Below are 17,116 nucleotides of genomic sequence, written 5' to 3' on the forward strand. Positions count from 1 at the left end.
GGCGCCCCCCAGGCGCCCCGCTCCCCGCAGGACGTCCCCTGTCCGCGCTGCGCCCCCGGCGTCGCCGCAGGCCGAGGCCGAAGCGGCGCTGGGCAGCCGCCGCTCGCCGCGCTCGCCTGTGCGTCCCGTCCCGTCCCGTGTTCTCCCTTCTGCCTCGACGCCTCCGAGCTTGAGCCGGGGCCCGGGGCTCCTTACGGGACGCGTTTCCCTGTGCAGGAGCAGCTGGAGGAGTACAAGAGCGGCTGTGACCTGGAGGAAGGCTGGGTCCTGGTGTGCAAGCATGCAGAAGGAGGGGACAGGCTGGTCCCAGTTGAGTCCACGGAGAGGATCCAGAGGCAGCAGCAGCTGTTCGGGGTCGACTACAAACCCGTGATCAGGTACAGGACCATGGTCTCCCCGCAGGTCATCGTAAGCGTCYGTGCAGTCAGGCACCTCCGGCAGCTTCGACAGCCCACACGCAGCACCTTGCTCTGCTGCTGTCTGGAAAGGGTGCAGTGCGTGGGGCAGGGCAACATCCCCCTCCAGACCCTGACTGGGAGCAGAAATCAGGATTTTGTTGCCCACGGTGAGGAGCTGGAGACCTGCACGTTGAGCCTGGGTCCTCAGCTGTGATGTTCTGGAGGTTTTGCATATGGCAGTGATTTACGTGCTCGAGTGTGTTTGCACTGCTGTCTCACCTGTGGGCTCTGATGTGCAGACTAACCCTCCCATCTCTCAGCATCTCCCTGTCCCTGCACTGGGCATCTGCTCAGAACAGGCCAATTCTGCCTGAACTGTAACCAGTAGGTAACTCTCCTGAGAGCAACTGTGCTCTGAACTTTCCCTCATGATCCATGCATGAATCCTGCTTTTTTAGGTGCACTGTGGTGCAGCCACAGTGATGGGAGAAGTGGGAGAAGTAGTTCTTGTTTAAAAAGATCAAAAATCTCATTTCCGCTGGTGCCTCAGTCTGACCTCCCACCCTCCAGAACACTGGCCCTGACCGTTTGCTGGAGAGCACAAGAACAGCTGTGCTGCGTCAAGCCAAAGGTATCCCCCAACAGTGGCAAAAAGACGGCAGATGTAATAATTCTTCTCCTAAATCAGTGCTTCCACAGCCTCCAGCCATTCCTGGGTCACGGACTTCCATTGCCAGAGATGTTTCTACTTGTTTAGTAACTCTCTAGTGGATTTTTACTCCTTCATCAGCTTTTCTGATATTTCCTTGAATCCATGTAAACTTTAGCACCTGCAACATCTTGTGAAAGGAATTTCCACAGATTAACCACACGTAGGATGTAGAACCATCTTCCTCAGCCTGTTTATGCTCTGAGCCTGCCCTCATTGTTTGACATCCCTTTCTCCTTATACCTAAGAATGCAGTAAGGTTCTTGTTCGCCCATGCCCTGCTGCTTGTGATTTTGGTGTATTGCCTCTTGGCCATTTCTGCTCTGGACTGAAGAGTCCCGGCCCACTGGGCCATTTCGTATATGAATGCAAGACAATAGGGACCCTGCATAGCTGGGTATGGCCTGGAAGAATTAGAGATGATCTGGAAGGAAAGGGCAGCCGATGAGGTTTGAGGTGATGAAAGATGCAGTGTGGTAGGGGATTAAACCCCCATCACCTCCTCCTAGCTACTCCTTGACTGCTGGCTCCTCCCTTCCCTGGGTTTCTCTCACTTTCCCCTTCTTTGGGTTGTTTCAGGTGGGAGCAGGTGGTGGATCTGACGTACTCCCTGCGCCTCGGAGCAAAACCCAAGCCCATGGAGCAGGATGAGGCTGCAGTAGAGAAGCTTCGGTATGAGCTGGTTCCCGGTGTGCATATGTTTCGGCTGTGGGTGGGAGCGAGCTGCTGTCTCTCCCCTGCTGTTCAGACAGCCATCTCCTGCAGACGGGGTGGCGGGGGAAGACAGGCAGCAAGGGAGCTGGGAGGCGGTGGCTCTGCTCAGCTCAAACAGCCTTGTCCTAGATAAGCCTGCACAAAGCACAAAACAGTGTGAGGCCAAAGCAAGCAGGGCACAGACTCACCTTCCCTGATCCATTGGCCTAGCAGGGGTTAATGCAGCCTTGCTGTTCCTGGGTCTCCAGGCCCTTTAACCCCCTTGCCCTCATAGGTATGTGCCCCCAACGTGGACTTATGAATGCGATGAAGACCTGGTGCATTTCTTGTATGATCACATTGGGAAGGAGGATGAGAACTTGGGCAGCGTCAAGCAGTATGTGGACAGCATCGATGTCTCATCCTACACGGTGAGTCAGCCCTGCTGTGCCCTGGGGCTGGGTAGCGTGGATGGTGCTCTTTGTGCTGCACTGCTCTGGTCCATGTGTTGGAGGACATGGGAGAGAAAGCCTAGGCTCAGAAGGGAGTGTCATGCGGTGTGTTGTGTGGGCGTAGTGTGCGACCTGTGATCTGAGAAGCAAATGCTGATGGTAGCTGCTGAGCTGGTTTTAGGGAGTTTTTGACATCCTCTGCTGTGTGCGTGGCCCCAGAGCGCTCTGGGGTCAGCCTCAGTGTCCTTGTATGGGAACCTCTCTCTTCCCACAGCCCAGCAAATGGTACTGGGCCAGTTGGACCCCTCTCTGGCTCTGGGACTTATGCTGAGAGTAGCCTCGAAAGGGCAAGTTAATCCTGCTCCCATCTATCTTTGCTTCGTTCACTGCTCTCTTCCAGGAGGACTTCAACGTGTCATGTCTGACCGACAGCCATGCAGACACCTACTGGGAGAGCGACGGGTCCCAGGGCCAGCACTGGGTGCGGCTCAACATGAAGAAAGGCACCATTGTCAAGTGAGCCGTCTCCCCCCTCGTGCGCTGGCTTGCAGCTGGGGTGGGCCCCACGGCTGTCAGTCTGTATGCACGTCCAGCATGGCCCTGGTTCGCCCTGCCCTCCCTGCCCCTTGTCCCCCACTCTGGCTCTGGACTTGAAAGGTTCCTAGCCAGTATCATCATAAGTAACTAGGGCTCCTGGCACCAGCTGCATGTGCTTGATACAGGTGTGGCCAGGCCATGAGGGGAGCAGCAGTGGGTGTTCAGATGCAGCACGTATCTCCTCCTAATTTCATGGTTCCCTTTGCAGGAAGCTCCTGCTGACAGTGGATACCACCGACGAGAACTTCATGCCTAAGAGGGTTGCCGTGTATGGGGGTGAGGGGGACAACCTGAAGAAACTGAATGATGTCGGCATTGATGAGTGAGTGGCAGGAGGCAGAGGGCAGTGTGGTCCTTGCAGGGGCCAGAGGATGCTGGAAGTCCTGACTCTAAGCAGTTATGCCACCATCAGCCTGGCTTAAGAGGCGCAGGACCTTGGGAGAGGCGTTCTGTCTCTGAGCCTTGGATTCCTTCTGCCTACAGCAGCAAGGCCCAATGAGCACGCAGGCAGGACCCTTTCAATCCACATTTGCAGACATCATCTGTGTTTGTTTCCCAAAGTAGTGCTGGAATGATGTAGTCTTAGGTGCAGACCCTATGCACACCCTTTCCTGCTGGGGTGAGGTGCTGGGCAAACAGGCTGCAGATGCGCTAAAGTCTAAGGGATGCTAGGAAACCCAATGCCCAACTCCTACAGGCCAGTTGAAGGGCCTTGCTGTGCCTGGTTGCTAGCACAGAAACACTGGTGCAGCCCAGTAGCTGCTGGGTTAATTCAGGGAGCCATGTTTGTCTTGTAGGACCAGTCAGGAACAGGTTGCCTAGACTTGAGGCACCAGGAGGCTGAGGGTTTCACATAGGTCATGTTATTGTGGTGTTGATGGAGCTGGGAGGCTGGGTCTGGGTTCCAGTCATGGTTTCCCATTTCAGAGGATGCAAACCGTCTTTCCTTGTAAGCAGTCAGGTGGATTTTGGCAGGATGGGCAAGGGAACAGCTCTGCAGCCTCTGTCTGTGCTGTGTTTGCAGGAGCTATATTGGGGATGTGTGTGTCCTTGAGGACATGACGACACACCTGCCTGTCATCGAGATCCGGATTGTGGAGTGCAGAGGTAGGCCTAGGTGTTATGGCTGCATCTGTAACACCACTGTCCTGTAAGGTGCTGTATGTTTAGGGTTTGTCCCCGAGGCTTACGCTCTTGGCCCTGCTGGCTGTTCCAGCTGAGATGCAGAAGACCCATGGGAAACTCCAGAGGGGCCTGGATTTTTGCAAGCTCTGTGTTTTCCTCCCATCTTTTTTGGTCTTTGATTATTCGTCTGTGAATCTCCCACTTCCTCACAGAGGTGTTTCAGGCTCTCAGTGCCCAGCCTCAGAGCTGGTGGAGCTCTTCACATTTCCAGCCCATTTATTGGAGGCTAGACTCAGTGGCTCTGTTCTGTCCCTGACTGGAAGTTGGCTCTTCACTGTTTCCCTGAGTTTCTCAGGTGGAGAGTAAGCCCCAGGAGGAGAGCTGTGAACACCATTGCTCAGGAGCTTTGCAGTCCAGCTATGCAGGGAGCAAAGCCAGCATGAGGCCAGAAAGGCCTTGTCCTTGCATCTCTGCCAGCCAAGGCTTATAGCCCGCTTGTGTTGTGCGCATACTGCCCTGGCTTGCTTTCTCCTGGACTTAGCATATCATTCATGCTCTTCCTCGGCAGATGATGGGATTGATGTTCGACTCCGAGGGATCAAAATCAAATCCTCTCGACAGCGGGACTTGGGGCTCAGTGCCGACATGTTCCAGCTGGCTAATTTAGTGCGCTACCCCCGCCTAGAAGGGACAGACCCTGACCTGCTCTACCGGCGGGCTGTGCTCATTCAGAGGTACAGTATGGAGGGAGCAGGCAGCGTCATGGTGTTGCCTGCAGGTTTCGGTGCCTTCTTCAGTCTGAGTGTGGCCAGAAGCTGTATGGCTCCCCTTGAGAAGGGCATCCTGGACCCTGGAGGAAATAGCAGATGCATTTGGGGACAAAGTGGGATCCCGGAAGTTAACTTTCCTATGCTTAAGTGGAGTCTTACACCTTAAGTTCACTGTGTTTTGCATGTTGTGAGTGCAGCACACCTGTGCTGTGCATAGGGCAGGCATGCACAGAGTCCTTCGTAAAGGTTGTGTGGTCCCTGCAGTGCCCAGGAAACGGGGATTTAGGACAAAGGTTCTGCGATATAAGTCTTCATTGGGTTTTATTCAGATCAGTTGCTGCTTTTCTGCCTGTGTCTGGAGTTGCCTGGGCTGGAAAAGGTTTGCTCAGATCCCTGGCCCTCCTGTGTGTCATAGCACCTTCTTCTTTGTGATCTAGGTTTATCAAGCTCCTGGACAGTGTCCTGCATCACCTAGTGCCAGCCTGGGATCATACTGTTGGCACATTCAGCAAACTCAAGGTGGGAGATTTCTGTCTCAGCTAGGGCCTGGGTCTGGCAGGGTGGCTTCACCTGGGCTGTGACAAGGGAAACAGTCACTGCACGTTGCCTTTTAAAATAGCTCCAGAGACATATCTGACTGAGCTCAGTTCATTAAAGCTGTGAAAGATGATATTGTTTGGAGGCTAGTTGCCTGTTAAAACACTGGTGTGCAAATTTTTAAATACAGGGTAGCAAGCAGAATCAAACTAGAGCTCTGGGTGAGAGCACTTCACCCATGAAAGGACTCAGACCGTAGCAGCACTGAGTGTGATCCGAATGCATGTTTGCTCTGAGATCTCAGCCCAGGACACTCTAAGTTTGTTCCAGAACTTGCTGCTTGCAGTTCTGAGCTGGCCATGTCCAACTGGCAAGGCTTTTTACTAATAAGTACTTTCTGGCTTTAAGCTTTTGATTTGCATCTTTCTCATCAGACTTGGCTCATCCCTCCAGTCGTTTGTTTGCCTCACAGCCTCTCCCAGAATTTGTGTGCTGGGCATTGGTAGGGCATTTTCTTTTTGTGCGCTTCCAAACTGTGTGTCAGAGAGCATTGTAATTCCTGTGCTAACTTAGTGTAAAACCCRAAGCGTATGAGGATTTTTATTTATTTATCACAGCTCGATTTGGTTACAAATAGGAGGGCTAATAAGATCTGTGGTCTGGCGGGTGAGTGTAGGTGAAGGAGAGCCCAAGCGATGCCAGTGTTGGATGAAGGCTGATGAAGAGACGATCAGGTATGGCATCTCCCTTAAACCAGAAAGCAAAGTGTCTCTGAGGCAGTGGGTGAGGTGGAGCAAAAGTTGTTCAGGAGAATATGGCTGTGTGTGGATTGGAACAGCTCTGGGAAGGGGAGAGACCTGGCAGTGCAGTGGTTTCAGTAGGAAGTATGTGAGCTGCCTTGGGCACTGCTGGGCACCTCTGACATCTTGAACATGTCCATTGGCAGCATATCAAGCAGTTCTTGCTGCTGTCCAAGCGGCGCACGGCTCTCATTACCCAGTGTCTGAAGGACTCGGAGACCAGCAAGCCCAACTTCATGCCGCGGCTCTATATTAACCGACGCCTGGCCATGGAGCACCGGGACAACCCTGCCTTGGACCCCAGCTGTAAGAATGCTGTCTTCACCCAGGTACTGCCCCTCCTGGGAGGGGGGAGGGGGTCCCTGCTGCTATGGGGAGAGTGAGGTATCCCAAAACCAAAAGGAACCAGAAGGAGGTGGATGGAGGGGATGACTTGGGAGCTGGAGTTGCCCAGAGATCTCAAGGCCTCTTTCTGTGACTCCTAAGCTCTGCAGATATATGTGCTGATGGCCCCTTATCCAGGAATGGTACTAAGTATGTCTATAGCTCATCTTTCAGGGCTTCATCCTGCCTGGGCTGAGGCCACCTGGGCTGAGGCAGAGATTGATGGAGAGGCAAGGTGCCCCCAGGATAGGGTGCTAGGAGGAATTTGGGAGATCTGAGCTGAAGTCTCTGCTCTACCCTAGACTCTCTCCATGATGTGTTACTAATGCAGAGGATAAAAGTCCTGTTACACTAAAAGGGCAGCAAACTTCTCCCACCTGCCCTGTGGGAGTGACCTGCCCTTCTAGGTTGATCATCTTTGCTTGTTACAGGTGTATGAAGGCCTGAAACCCTCTGACAAGTTTGAAAAGCCCCTAGATTATAGGTAAGTGGTGCCTGGGGGAGGGGGTCATGCACTGCTGGGAGGTCTGTTCTCTGGTGCCGCAGGGTGTTTGGGAAGCGCCTGTGTGCCCCATACTCTGGAGAAGGGTTGCTAGGGCAGGATACAGCTCAGCCAGGGTATCAGGGACTATTCCCCAAGGTGTTACCTCCCCACTGAGGATGCGACTGGCTTTGGAGAATTGGTGTGTTGCCCTGTCTTAGGCCCAGGCTGGTCTGCTCTAGGCCCCTGGTGTCCCAGCTGTCCCTGCTGCTTCCCCRGTCTCTCCTCAGCTCTGGGTGCACTGAGCACCTGGGGGCTGAGCAGTGGCTCAAGCTGTGCCTGGTTCCCCACAGGTGGCCGCTGCGTTATGACCAGTGGTGGGAGTGCAAATTCATCGCAGAGGGCATCATCGACCAAGGTAGGGGCTGCGTGGGGTAAGGCCCCACAGTGGGGCAGAGTGGGGAGAGTTAGTTGAAGGGGGCGCCCCATTGCTGCTCTGGCTCATGCTTGCCCCCAGTGTTACTGCCCCTGGATGGGGGAGAGGGAAGGCAGGTCACCATGGCCTGGATAAGGAGAGCTGCTTGCTACGATGTAGATTGGCCTCCCATTAGTCACTAGCAGCAGCACTGACAGTGCCGAATGCTCGTGCGGCTGTCCTCCACGGGCCTGGCAGGGATGTTATTTTTCCTGTCTTATTTCCTCTGGTGCCACAAGGCACTGAGAGGAGCCTCCTGCTCAGCAGGGTCAGGTTTGACCAGTGTTCCTGATCTTTGCTTCATAATCCTGAGGGTCAGCACATGCAGAGTTCGCATCACTAAAAATGTGTCTTTTTTGGGTTGCAGGTGGTGGTTTTCGGGACAGCCTGGCGGACATGTCAGAGGAGCTGTGTCCCAGCTCAGCGGACACCCCCGTACCCCTGCCCTTCTTTGTGCGCACGTCCAACCAGGTGCTGTGGGTTGCGATACCTGAGGCAGATCTTTCTGTGCCTAGCAATGCGATGTTGTTCCTGTCCCCCTGCATGCCAGGAATGTATCTGCCTTTGCTGGTCCAAAACCTCTCCTCCTAGCTGAAGGGTTGGGTAGAGCCACCTGGCAGGCTCTGGAGATTGCTTTGCTGCATCCAGTTTTAGGATACACTGGCAAGTGCCTGGATGCTTGTCTCTCACTAGGAATATTACCAGGGAGGGCAGGGTTTTTTTAGGCCTGTTCTGTTGTGAGAAGTGCCCAGAGTCACTGCAAGAGCCCAGCGTTGTGCTGGGCTGAGAATATGATGTGGAATTTTACTCCCTCTTGTAGGGTAACGGCACTGGGGAAGCCAGGGACATGTACGTCCCCAACCCCTCCTGCAAGGACTTCCCCAAGTACGAGTGGATTGGGCAGATCATGGGAGCAGCTCTGAGGGGCAAGGAGTTTCTGGTGAGCTTTCAGCCCTGTCCCTGCATGGAGGTTTACCCCAAAGGGAATCAATAGCCCTCTTCTGCAGCCTATCCCACAGGAACGTGGGAGGGCTCTGTGATCACATAATGGGGCAAAGCGCCTTTGTCAGGATTTGGGGCCACGGGATTAGGAGAGCTCACAGCCTAAGTTTTGGGAGATTGTGCTGGGAGCTTGGGAAAGGGCTTCTGGTCTCTGCTCAGCACCCTATAGGCCAAGGTGCCTGGTAAGCCCTGCATGTGCAGAAGGGCAGGACAAGGCCTGAGGGGATGGAGAGAGCAGGGAAGCTCCTGTGTGTCAAACTGCTCTAGCTCTGTTGTCTCATCTACACTGTTGAGCCCCATCTCCACCTCAGGGGACATCTCTTCTCCCACAGTAAAATCCCTTTTCTCTTTCAGGTCCTGGCTCTTCCTGGCTTTGTATGGAAACAGTTAACAGGGGAGGAGGTCAGCTGGAGCAAAGACTTTCCTGCTGTGGACTCTGTGCTGGTGAGAGGGGCTGAAAGGCGGTGCCTATTGTGTTCCTTGTGGTGCTCAGCAAGGGGGTGGTTTGTGTCCCTGTCACCATGTTGTGCTTGCCTCTTATGATGTGTCAGAGAAACATTCAAAAAAAGGGCTTTCTTAGCACTCGTGCAAGCCACAGCTGATATAGAGATGTAGCCATGCCACCTACTGCTTCCAGCATGCAACGCCCCAGGGTCTGCCAAAAGGCGAGTGCAGATCCAGGCAGTGTATCCCATGCTGTGCTGCTGTCCCAGTCACTCCAGCCCTTGTCTGGAAAGGAAGGAGATGTGGGTTCAGGCACATGGCTGCTTGCTGGACATCTCTCTAATACACACTTCTCTGGGAGCTGAGCAGGTGAAGCTCCTGGAGGTGATGGAAGTCATGGACAAAGACACCTTTGAGTTCAAATTTGGGAATGAGCTGACCTACACAACGGTGCTGAGTGACCAGCGCATGGTGGAGCTGATCCCCAATGGCAGCAGTACTGTGGTGCTCTATGAGGACCGCAAGGAGTTCATCCGCCTGGTGCAGAAGGCTCGGCTGGAGGAGAGCAAGGAGCAGGTAATGCTGTCCCAGACCATCAGTGACTGAGTTCATGGGTAGCACCTTGCTCCTGGAGACATCCCTTCTACTCCATGTCTGTTAAAATGCATTGCACATAGTGTCCCTATGCTCATTAGTGCAATAGTAGCCAGTGCTTTCTGGTGAGATCCTGGAGCTTATGGGCTTGCTGAAAAGAAAAGTGGCTTATAGCAGCATGGGATACATGTGGGTTTTATTTTCAGACCTGACATGGGCTTCTTGAATGAACTGGGATGCATCTCTGTGGGACCCCATTCCCCTCTCCAGGTTCCTTGGAGCGTTTCCTGAGCAATTGCATGGCTTCGGTCCAGTGCAGTCCCTGGAATCAACTGCGAGCCAGGAAAACAGGCAGGACATGCCACTCAGCTGTCCCATCTCCTTTTCAGATCATGGCCATGCAGGCTGGGCTGCTGAAGGTGGTACCCCAAGCTGTTCTTGACCTCCTCACCTGGCAGGAGCTGGAAAAGAAAGTCTGTGGAGACCCTGAAGTCACAGTTGATGCCTTGAAGAAGCTCAGTAAGTGAAGGACTCCACCGAAAACCATTTCCCTGAAAGTGAGATGATGGTCTTCTCCACCTGCTGGGACAAGGAGAGGTGTAGGAAACAGATACATTATCCTTTACTGCAGTGAGAAAGTGGACCTGTGTACTTCTTGCCCTTAGCTGGGTGCTGATAAGGGCAGGGGTACCTTTTGCCTCTATGCTGGGCTTCAGAGGAGAGGCTGGGTTGTCGCTCTGTTCCCAGTGTCTGAACCTCTCTGGAGCTGAGATCTGGATCTGGATGTGCTTTCTGGGGAGATCTTGAGTGCATGTGTCCCTACACCCTGGGTCTGTGTGCTAACACCCTGCAGACACCTAGAGGTCTCTTCCTGTGCTGGCGGAGAGCCTGTGGGGGAGCAGGGGAAATCCTGCTGTAATTTATCAAGGGAGGGGCCTAGGATGTCTCTAGCAAACTCCTTTTCTGTATCCTTTCTTCCAGCACGGTTTGAGGACTTTGAGCCATTGGATACCCGGGTTCAGTACTTCTGGGAAGCGCTCAACAACTTCACCAATGGTGAGTGATTTGCTCTGCCCCTGCATGTCATCTTGTGCCATGGCAGCCCCTGGGTGCTGTCTGCAAACTGGGAGAGGGAAACAACACCTATCACTGCCTGGGAAACAGATGGAAGCTGAGCAGAGCAAGTCACTGGGCTGAAAGACCAACTCCTCGCCAGTGCTGGGGACACATGGAGGTGGCTGAACTCCTCTCACATGTCCCTGGGATCAGCTGTTGTCTTTGCCCTCTCTTCACAGAGGATCGCAGCCGCTTCCTCAGGTTTGTCACTGGCAGAAGCCGCCTTCCAGCACGGATCTACATCTATCCAGACAAGCTGGGGTGAGTCTGTCCTTCTCTAAGCCATAAGGCTGACAAAAACCATATCAAAGGGGATCTGTGACCCGGTTTCCCCTGCCTCATTGGCCTGCTGGGTCTGACCAGTTTGTTACCTTCTCCCCAAGCTCCGAGACAACGGATGCATTGCCAGAGTCCTCCACCTGCTCCAGCACTCTCTTCTTGCCCAACTATGCCACGTAAGTTGTATTGCTCCCTATACATGGTAGACTGTGCGTCTGGGCTCTCTTCTCAGCCTTGATGCTGACCCGTAGGACCCCATCACTTTGCCACACTTAAGCTGCCCTGACTGTACTATGTGGCTGCTGTGATTCTCTCCGTCCGGGGTTGTTGAGGCATAGCCTCCATCTCATAAAGCATCTTGTCATCTCAGCTGACAGATACAGCAATGGCAACTCCTCCTTGTTTTTTTTCCCCCCTCCCTCCTGTCATCCCTAGAGCCAAAGTGTGTGAAGAGAAGTTACGCTACGCGGCCTATAATTGCGTGGCCATCGACACAGATATGAGTCCGTGGGAAGAGTGATGTTGTAGCCTGACCAAGCAGCATGGACAATCGTTCGACAAAACCATGCAATGGGAAGAGCCCCTCTTTACCCCCAGGATGTGTATATATAATAAATGTGTAGGTGTGAAGCCTGGCTCCCTGCAGTGGTAACCAGCACTGCTTTGGACATGGAGGTTTGGGACTTTGGCAGGGCGGGAGCTATCTCAGAGAGTAAATGTGATTGCAAGAATGAAACCCTGTCCCCAGCCATGATACATCAGAAAGGTCTGGTAGGTTTTTGTAATGAGTTTCTTCTCCAAATGTCCCTGCTGCAGCTCATAACTCACTCCCACCCTTCTAAGGCAGTGCTCTACTCCAGGTAGAGCTGAGGTAGGGCCGTGAAGCTGCATGGCAGGTTATGGTACAGGATGGAGAACTCTGTGAGGTGCTGCTGAGACCGTGGGGATGCTCAGAGATGCTTAGTGTTTCCTAGCCTGAGTGTCCTGACCACATTCCCTTGTCTCGTTCCTGCTTTCACATGAGAACGTAGAAATGAGATCATTCATCTAGGTTTAAGAAGAAATGGGGCAGACTGGTGGCAGGTGCTGCAGGGGTGCCTCTGGCCACCAGGTGTCACGACAGACCTACCTGCCAGGGCACAGAGGACTGTGGGTGCTGTCAGGGCAGGGCTCCTGTACTCTTGCATCCCACCAAATCCCTGTTACCAACACCTGTGAGCACCTGTGGTTCCCCGCACCTGTGCACTGCAGTGTCTGCTGGGGGACCTTCTTCCCTACAGGAGATGGAAATTGTCTGCTTCCCTCCTGCTTTGTAGTCTCCCAGTGAATGCAGTAGGGCATGCTGGTGGCCTAGCAGCCATTCTCCCAGGCCCTTCAAGCCTTGGTTTTCCCCTCAAAGCCTGTGTTAAACTAATCTCTTACAGTTCTTGCAGAGATGTGCAGGGAGGGCCAAGCTCTTCTCCCAGACAGCGGGGTTAGAGCAGCCGCAGGCACGGGAGTGCCAGGCTCTGTTCCCCTCTGCCACGGGGAGGGAGGTGGAGGTCTCCAGCGCAGCAGGCTAGTCCTTGCCCCAGGACAGTGGAAGGACTGCAGATAGCAGATGTTGGAGCTTCTCAAGCACATGACACACTAGTAGGTCAGCATGTGATGGAGGTGATGAAAGCTTTACAACTTCAAGACCATACAAAATGTTCTTTCACCTTTCCAGCCCTGAGTAGGATAGCAGCCTACCACCCATGAGCTACCAGATGTCAGTTTGCTTTTATACCCCCTCCCACAGCTGTGTTGTCAGTCTCTGTGGTCTACTGGGCCATCATTACTACAGCGAGACTGAGCCACTATTGCTGGAGTGGGGCTGATGCTGAGAGTTAGGACTTACCCTATGTCTAACACCTCATGCCGTTTCCTCCCTGTTGAAGAAACCTGTTATCCAGAAGCTGCTTCCGGTCCTAAATGAAGTCTGTCCCTTTACCTGTTTCCTTTGAAACTGCTGTATTCCCAGAGCTGCTGAGAGGAATTGTACTGAAAGGACTGTAGGATCAGGAGAGAGCATATGCTGAGGTTTCCCGTATCACAGTGAGCAGGAGTCTAGGGTGAGCAGGGATATTGTTTCTGGTAGCTCTTGCCTGCAGCAGAATCTTCCACACTCAGTTTGATGGGTGTGAAGTCCTGTCTGCTGCAGGGTTTTTTTGGAGTATGATGAGTTATCTCAGAATTGGGCTCTGCAATTTTGTGGCTGATTTCAATGTCCAGTGTGGACAGGAGCAGGGCCTCTGCATGATACCTTTCCACGCTGGAGGCTGAGTCATTTCGTAGACAGTTTGTTTTAAATGGACGGGAGTGAGCTGGTGAAAGGGTTTTGATCCTCTGGCTTGGCCTTGGTCAGGAGTGTTGGTGAAGGAGCTTTACTCTTCAGACCAAGTTGGGGAACCCAGAAGGCATCTGGGGGAGATGGGATTTGAAATGGGCTTATAGATCCTTTCTGGCCACTGATGTTTGGGTGGAATTGGTCTTGCTTTTTCAACCTTGTCTGTTTCTAAGGGAGATCATGTTGTTTATTTACTGAGCAGAACTAGAAACAGCAAGAAAAAAATGGACTCCTGTCTGATTTTTCTATTGCATTGTACATGGTGCTTTTAGCATAGATCTCATCAAAGCTATAGATGTGCTCTATTGGCTGGGCAGCGGGTGGCTAGCTGGCTAAGATGGGTTGATAGCACTGACAGGTTGATAAGTCACTCAGGGTGATGTCCAGGCTGAAGAGAGGCACTGATTGCAGTGGAAGTTCACCATATTGGCATCTCTGGAGCAGGGCGGCCAAGGTGTCAAGCTGATGTGGCTGGGCAGCGATGGATGTGGGCCTTTCCCCAGAAGTGTTGTGGCGTCTTCATCCTTGGAGATGCTCAAAACTTGTCTACTCATGGCCCTGAGCAACCTGATCTGACTTCCAGTTTCACCCTGCTAACTTCACCTCTGGATCCTCCCAACCTGAATTATTTTATGACTGTTATTACTCTGGCTTCCCCCCATTTGTCCTTCACCGCTCTTCCTCCTAGTAAGGGCTTTTAGCCCCCCACCTTCTCCAACCATTGGGTTTATTTCCTGCCATTGAGAAAACACTGCTCCCCAAGCTTCCTAGATCAAGTGCCAGGGCTCTGGGGGATGGCCCTAGCTGGTGATGGGGATGACTTTTTATTTTAAAAAGCACTAGTAGTTAGAGGAGCCTGGGCCTAGCAGGAGGGTTGCATCTGGAAACTCATCCAGGACATTCTGGGTTTTATCCCTCACAAGCATATTGAGAAAAACATTGTTTTATCATCTAGATTAGACCAGTCTGCATTATGGCAATATATATGTCAGAGAATGGCAACAGCAGCTGCCATAGTGCTGTATGGGGGTGCAGAGACATGTGAAAGCCCTTCCAGTTACAGGACCGACCACTGCAGTGAGATCTGAGCTGCAGTCAGTGTGTGGTCAGAGGGTATCTGGGCAAATGTGGCTGCTGCTGAGCAAGGACTCCAAAATAGCCTGCAGATGACACTGTTAGTTTGCTGTGCAAAGGTGAACTGGGGACAGGGAGCTGGTAACCTGCCTGGATTTCCTCCATGCAGTCCCACTCATGTCTCGTATGTGGTGATTTAAAGCCAACTGCAAATTGAATTTCTGCTGTGATAGCACAGCGAATTGTGGAAAAGGTCAGCCTGGCTCAGCTCCAGCCAGTCTCGGGAGACAGAAGTGTAGGTGTTATTTCGGTACTGGGTCACGTTCCTCCTCTGATCTCTAAAGTTGTGGGTAGTGGCTGTTTCCTATCGCACTTGACATCACACAAGTTAAGTGTGACTCTGCCCTGCCTGGGAATTTTGCTGTGCCGTTGCCCAGGATGGGAGAGCCCTCGTGGGCAGCACAGGGAGCAGTAAGCCAGGAACCAAAGGCTGCACTGCCCTGCTCTGTTGCTGAATCTCAAGTAGGTACAAGATCAATTTTCAAGCGAGTGACACCTCGAGAAAGGTGCTCCTGCCAATGTGCTGAGATGAGGCAGAGCTGCAAAGAAGAGGTGTCCATGTGCAGGCAGAGCTGCCAGCTCTGTGGGAGGACGGGGAGGGAGAAAGTTGGCACTGTTGGGGTGTGTACGGCTGCAAGAGGAGCTGGGGACAGGATTAATGCTGTTAGGGTTCGGTGTAACTGCTCGCTATACCTCTCCTGATTTTCAGCTTGCTGAATTGTCATAGAATAGTTTCAGGTTATTAATATGCACATGTAGACTAGCTGTTCTTGTTATTTCACTAATAATTAATAATTATTAATTAACTAATAATTATTAATAATTAATACCGTGGAGTATTAAAAGTTATAAATAGGTTGACAGGATCTGAACATCCCTACCTCATGTAGGATCTAAAATAAAGTGAACTAACTATTCCTGGTGTTTCTGATCTTTTTTTTGTCTGGTGTGGCTGGGAATTCTGTACGCTCCCGTCGTGATAAACAGTGCCAGAGACTGATAGTCCAAGAGGCAATGGAAGGTGAAGCAGCAGAAGCTGGCCCCCACATTACCCTTTGCACACAAACTGATGTCACTGAGGTGGCTTGGGGTATTAATTGGTACAGCCCTTTGTAGCATTCTGCAACCAGCTTTATGGGGTGACACGAGCCAGCCAGGGAGGGAGGGTGTGGGACAGGATAGGTGTCATTTCCCACCTTGTGCCTGGGGCTGCCCCTGGGCACTTTGCTTCTGGTCCTGGTAAGACTGTTTGGAGATGTGGGAAGAGATTCTCGCCTCTGCCCACTGCTTTGAAGCACCACAGTCCAGGGGTCTTTCCCTTGCTTTGTTTCTTCCAAGGATCAAATGCATCTGTGTTACTGTTGAGCTATGAAGTATTTCGGGATTCCCCCCCTGCTAAATTTTTAAGGAAATTGGTTAATTTGCATCTGGTGAGCGGGAAGCAGGTTATTTGGACATGCTTTTGCCTGTGGCAGGGTCACTTGTTCTTGCAGGCCTGGAGCTACAGCTCTAGCTCCATGATTAGTGCCTCAGGCTCGGTTTGTGAGGGTTGGGTTCCTGCCAGGAGGAGCTGATCTTTCAACACCTCCAGGAGATCAGCTGTAACCACCAACCAGGGACCCAGGAATCCTGCTCGGAGCTATCCTGGGGAAAAAAAAAGAGGACTTTGTGTGTGGAGCCTGGGGCATGCTGCCCACTCACTTCCCTGGGCTGCAGTAGCTGGGGGAAAAAGATGCTCTTTTGCTAAGCTCTGACCTCTGCACAGCAGGCTCCGGGCCCGGGGTGAGCCCTGCACCTGCAGCCCACAAGGCATCCCCACCTGTGGCAGGGCCTTGGGAAGCTGCTCTTCCTGCTGCAGCAATCCCATACTTAACCATTGCCCGGGACAGGGTCATGCCAGTAAGGCAGAGCTGGGCAGGACCCATGCCCATCGTTGCTCCGCAGCGCTGTCAGCCCAAGCAGCAGGGAGAATTGCCCACCATCCCGCTCAGTGGGAGAGACTCGCTGTGCTCGGGAAGATCCCGTTCACTAACTCTGCAGGGTGACGGCCCAGCTCCCTGGGGTGCTGTCAGCTCTCTCTTTGCACCGTACCTTTGCAGGTAGGGATGGGCTTGGACTATGACCTGCTGCAAGAGCAGGCAGGCGCCAGAGGGGTGCTTGGACCTTTGAGCTCTGCTAGGCTGGTTGTTTGCTGCTCCTGCTCCCTATGTGCAGCTCTCTGTGCTCGACCCAGAGAAATGCAAGTATTGCGGGGTGGAGCTGAGCCGGTGTCTGCCACCGCCTCGCAACGGTATGTGACAGGCAGCTGTGGCATGATGCACCACCGGCGTTACAGGGTGCTCAGGCACTCCTGGGTGTCGCAGCACCACTCCTGCTGCTGGGACGCCACAGCTGCATGGGTTAAAGCTGCTCCTGAGCAGGGAGGCTGGTCATCCTCCCCAACGGGGCTGCATGCTTGGAGCCTCCCCAGGCCACAGCACGTGTGCCTGGGGCATGAATACGCCCCTGGGCAGCCCAGTGCCAGCTTTCCCCACAGCAGCGCCCCAGTCCCTAGACCCCCCATTCCCTTCTCTTCCTTATCCGTGCCCGAGGGGGTGCCCTGAGCCTGGGGTGGCCGCTTTGCCGAGCCCCCGCGGTGCCGAGGGCCGGGCTCCCCCTCCGCTCGTAGGGGCGCAGGCAGGGACGGGAGGGTCGGGGGCTGCCGGGGCCGGGCAGCACCCCCGGGGAGGGCGCAGGAGCGCTGGGACGGGCCGGGCGG

At 53.4% G+C, this 17,116-nt stretch overlaps 2 protein-coding genes across 2 annotated transcripts in view; both read left to right on the forward strand.

The window, feature by feature from the left end:
- The window catches only part of HECTD3 (HECT domain E3 ubiquitin protein ligase 3), a 15,890-nt gene extending 615 nt beyond the window's left edge, over positions 1-15,275 (forward strand). Inside the window, exons 2-21 of the mRNA XM_026086687.1 lie at positions 149-377; positions 1,687-1,779; positions 2,096-2,231; positions 2,653-2,768; positions 3,058-3,171; positions 3,874-3,956; positions 4,543-4,708; positions 5,182-5,263; positions 6,228-6,410; positions 6,897-6,949; positions 7,300-7,364; positions 7,789-7,892; positions 8,242-8,361; positions 8,778-8,867; positions 9,237-9,443; positions 9,851-9,980; positions 10,443-10,517; positions 10,757-10,838; positions 10,961-11,032; positions 11,292-15,275. Of these exons, the coding sequence (XP_025942472.1) occupies positions 149-377; positions 1,687-1,779; positions 2,096-2,231; positions 2,653-2,768; positions 3,058-3,171; positions 3,874-3,956; positions 4,543-4,708; positions 5,182-5,263; positions 6,228-6,410; positions 6,897-6,949; positions 7,300-7,364; positions 7,789-7,892; positions 8,242-8,361; positions 8,778-8,867; positions 9,237-9,443; positions 9,851-9,980; positions 10,443-10,517; positions 10,757-10,838; positions 10,961-11,032; positions 11,292-11,376 (2,285 nt within the window). The 3' untranslated portion in view covers positions 11,377-15,275. The remainder of the gene's footprint in view (positions 1-148; positions 378-1,686; positions 1,780-2,095; positions 2,232-2,652; positions 2,769-3,057; positions 3,172-3,873; positions 3,957-4,542; positions 4,709-5,181; positions 5,264-6,227; positions 6,411-6,896; positions 6,950-7,299; positions 7,365-7,788; positions 7,893-8,241; positions 8,362-8,777; positions 8,868-9,236; positions 9,444-9,850; positions 9,981-10,442; positions 10,518-10,756; positions 10,839-10,960; positions 11,033-11,291) is intronic.
- A 1,188-nt stretch (positions 15,276-16,463) lies between these two features.
- Positions 16,464-17,116, forward strand: part of LOC112975961 (E3 ubiquitin-protein ligase HECTD3-like) — an 11,260-nt gene continuing 10,607 nt past the window's right edge. The window contains exon 1 of the mRNA XM_026086673.1: positions 16,464-16,496. Coding sequence (XP_025942458.1) covers positions 16,464-16,496 — 33 coding nt within the window. The remainder of the gene's footprint in view (positions 16,497-17,116) is intronic.

Source organism: Apteryx rowi, unplaced genomic scaffold, assembly GCF_003343035.1.
Source record: "Apteryx rowi isolate R43461 unplaced genomic scaffold, aptRow1 scaffold_7, whole genome shotgun sequence".
NCBI lineage: Eukaryota > Metazoa > Chordata > Aves > Apterygiformes > Apterygidae > Apteryx > Apteryx rowi.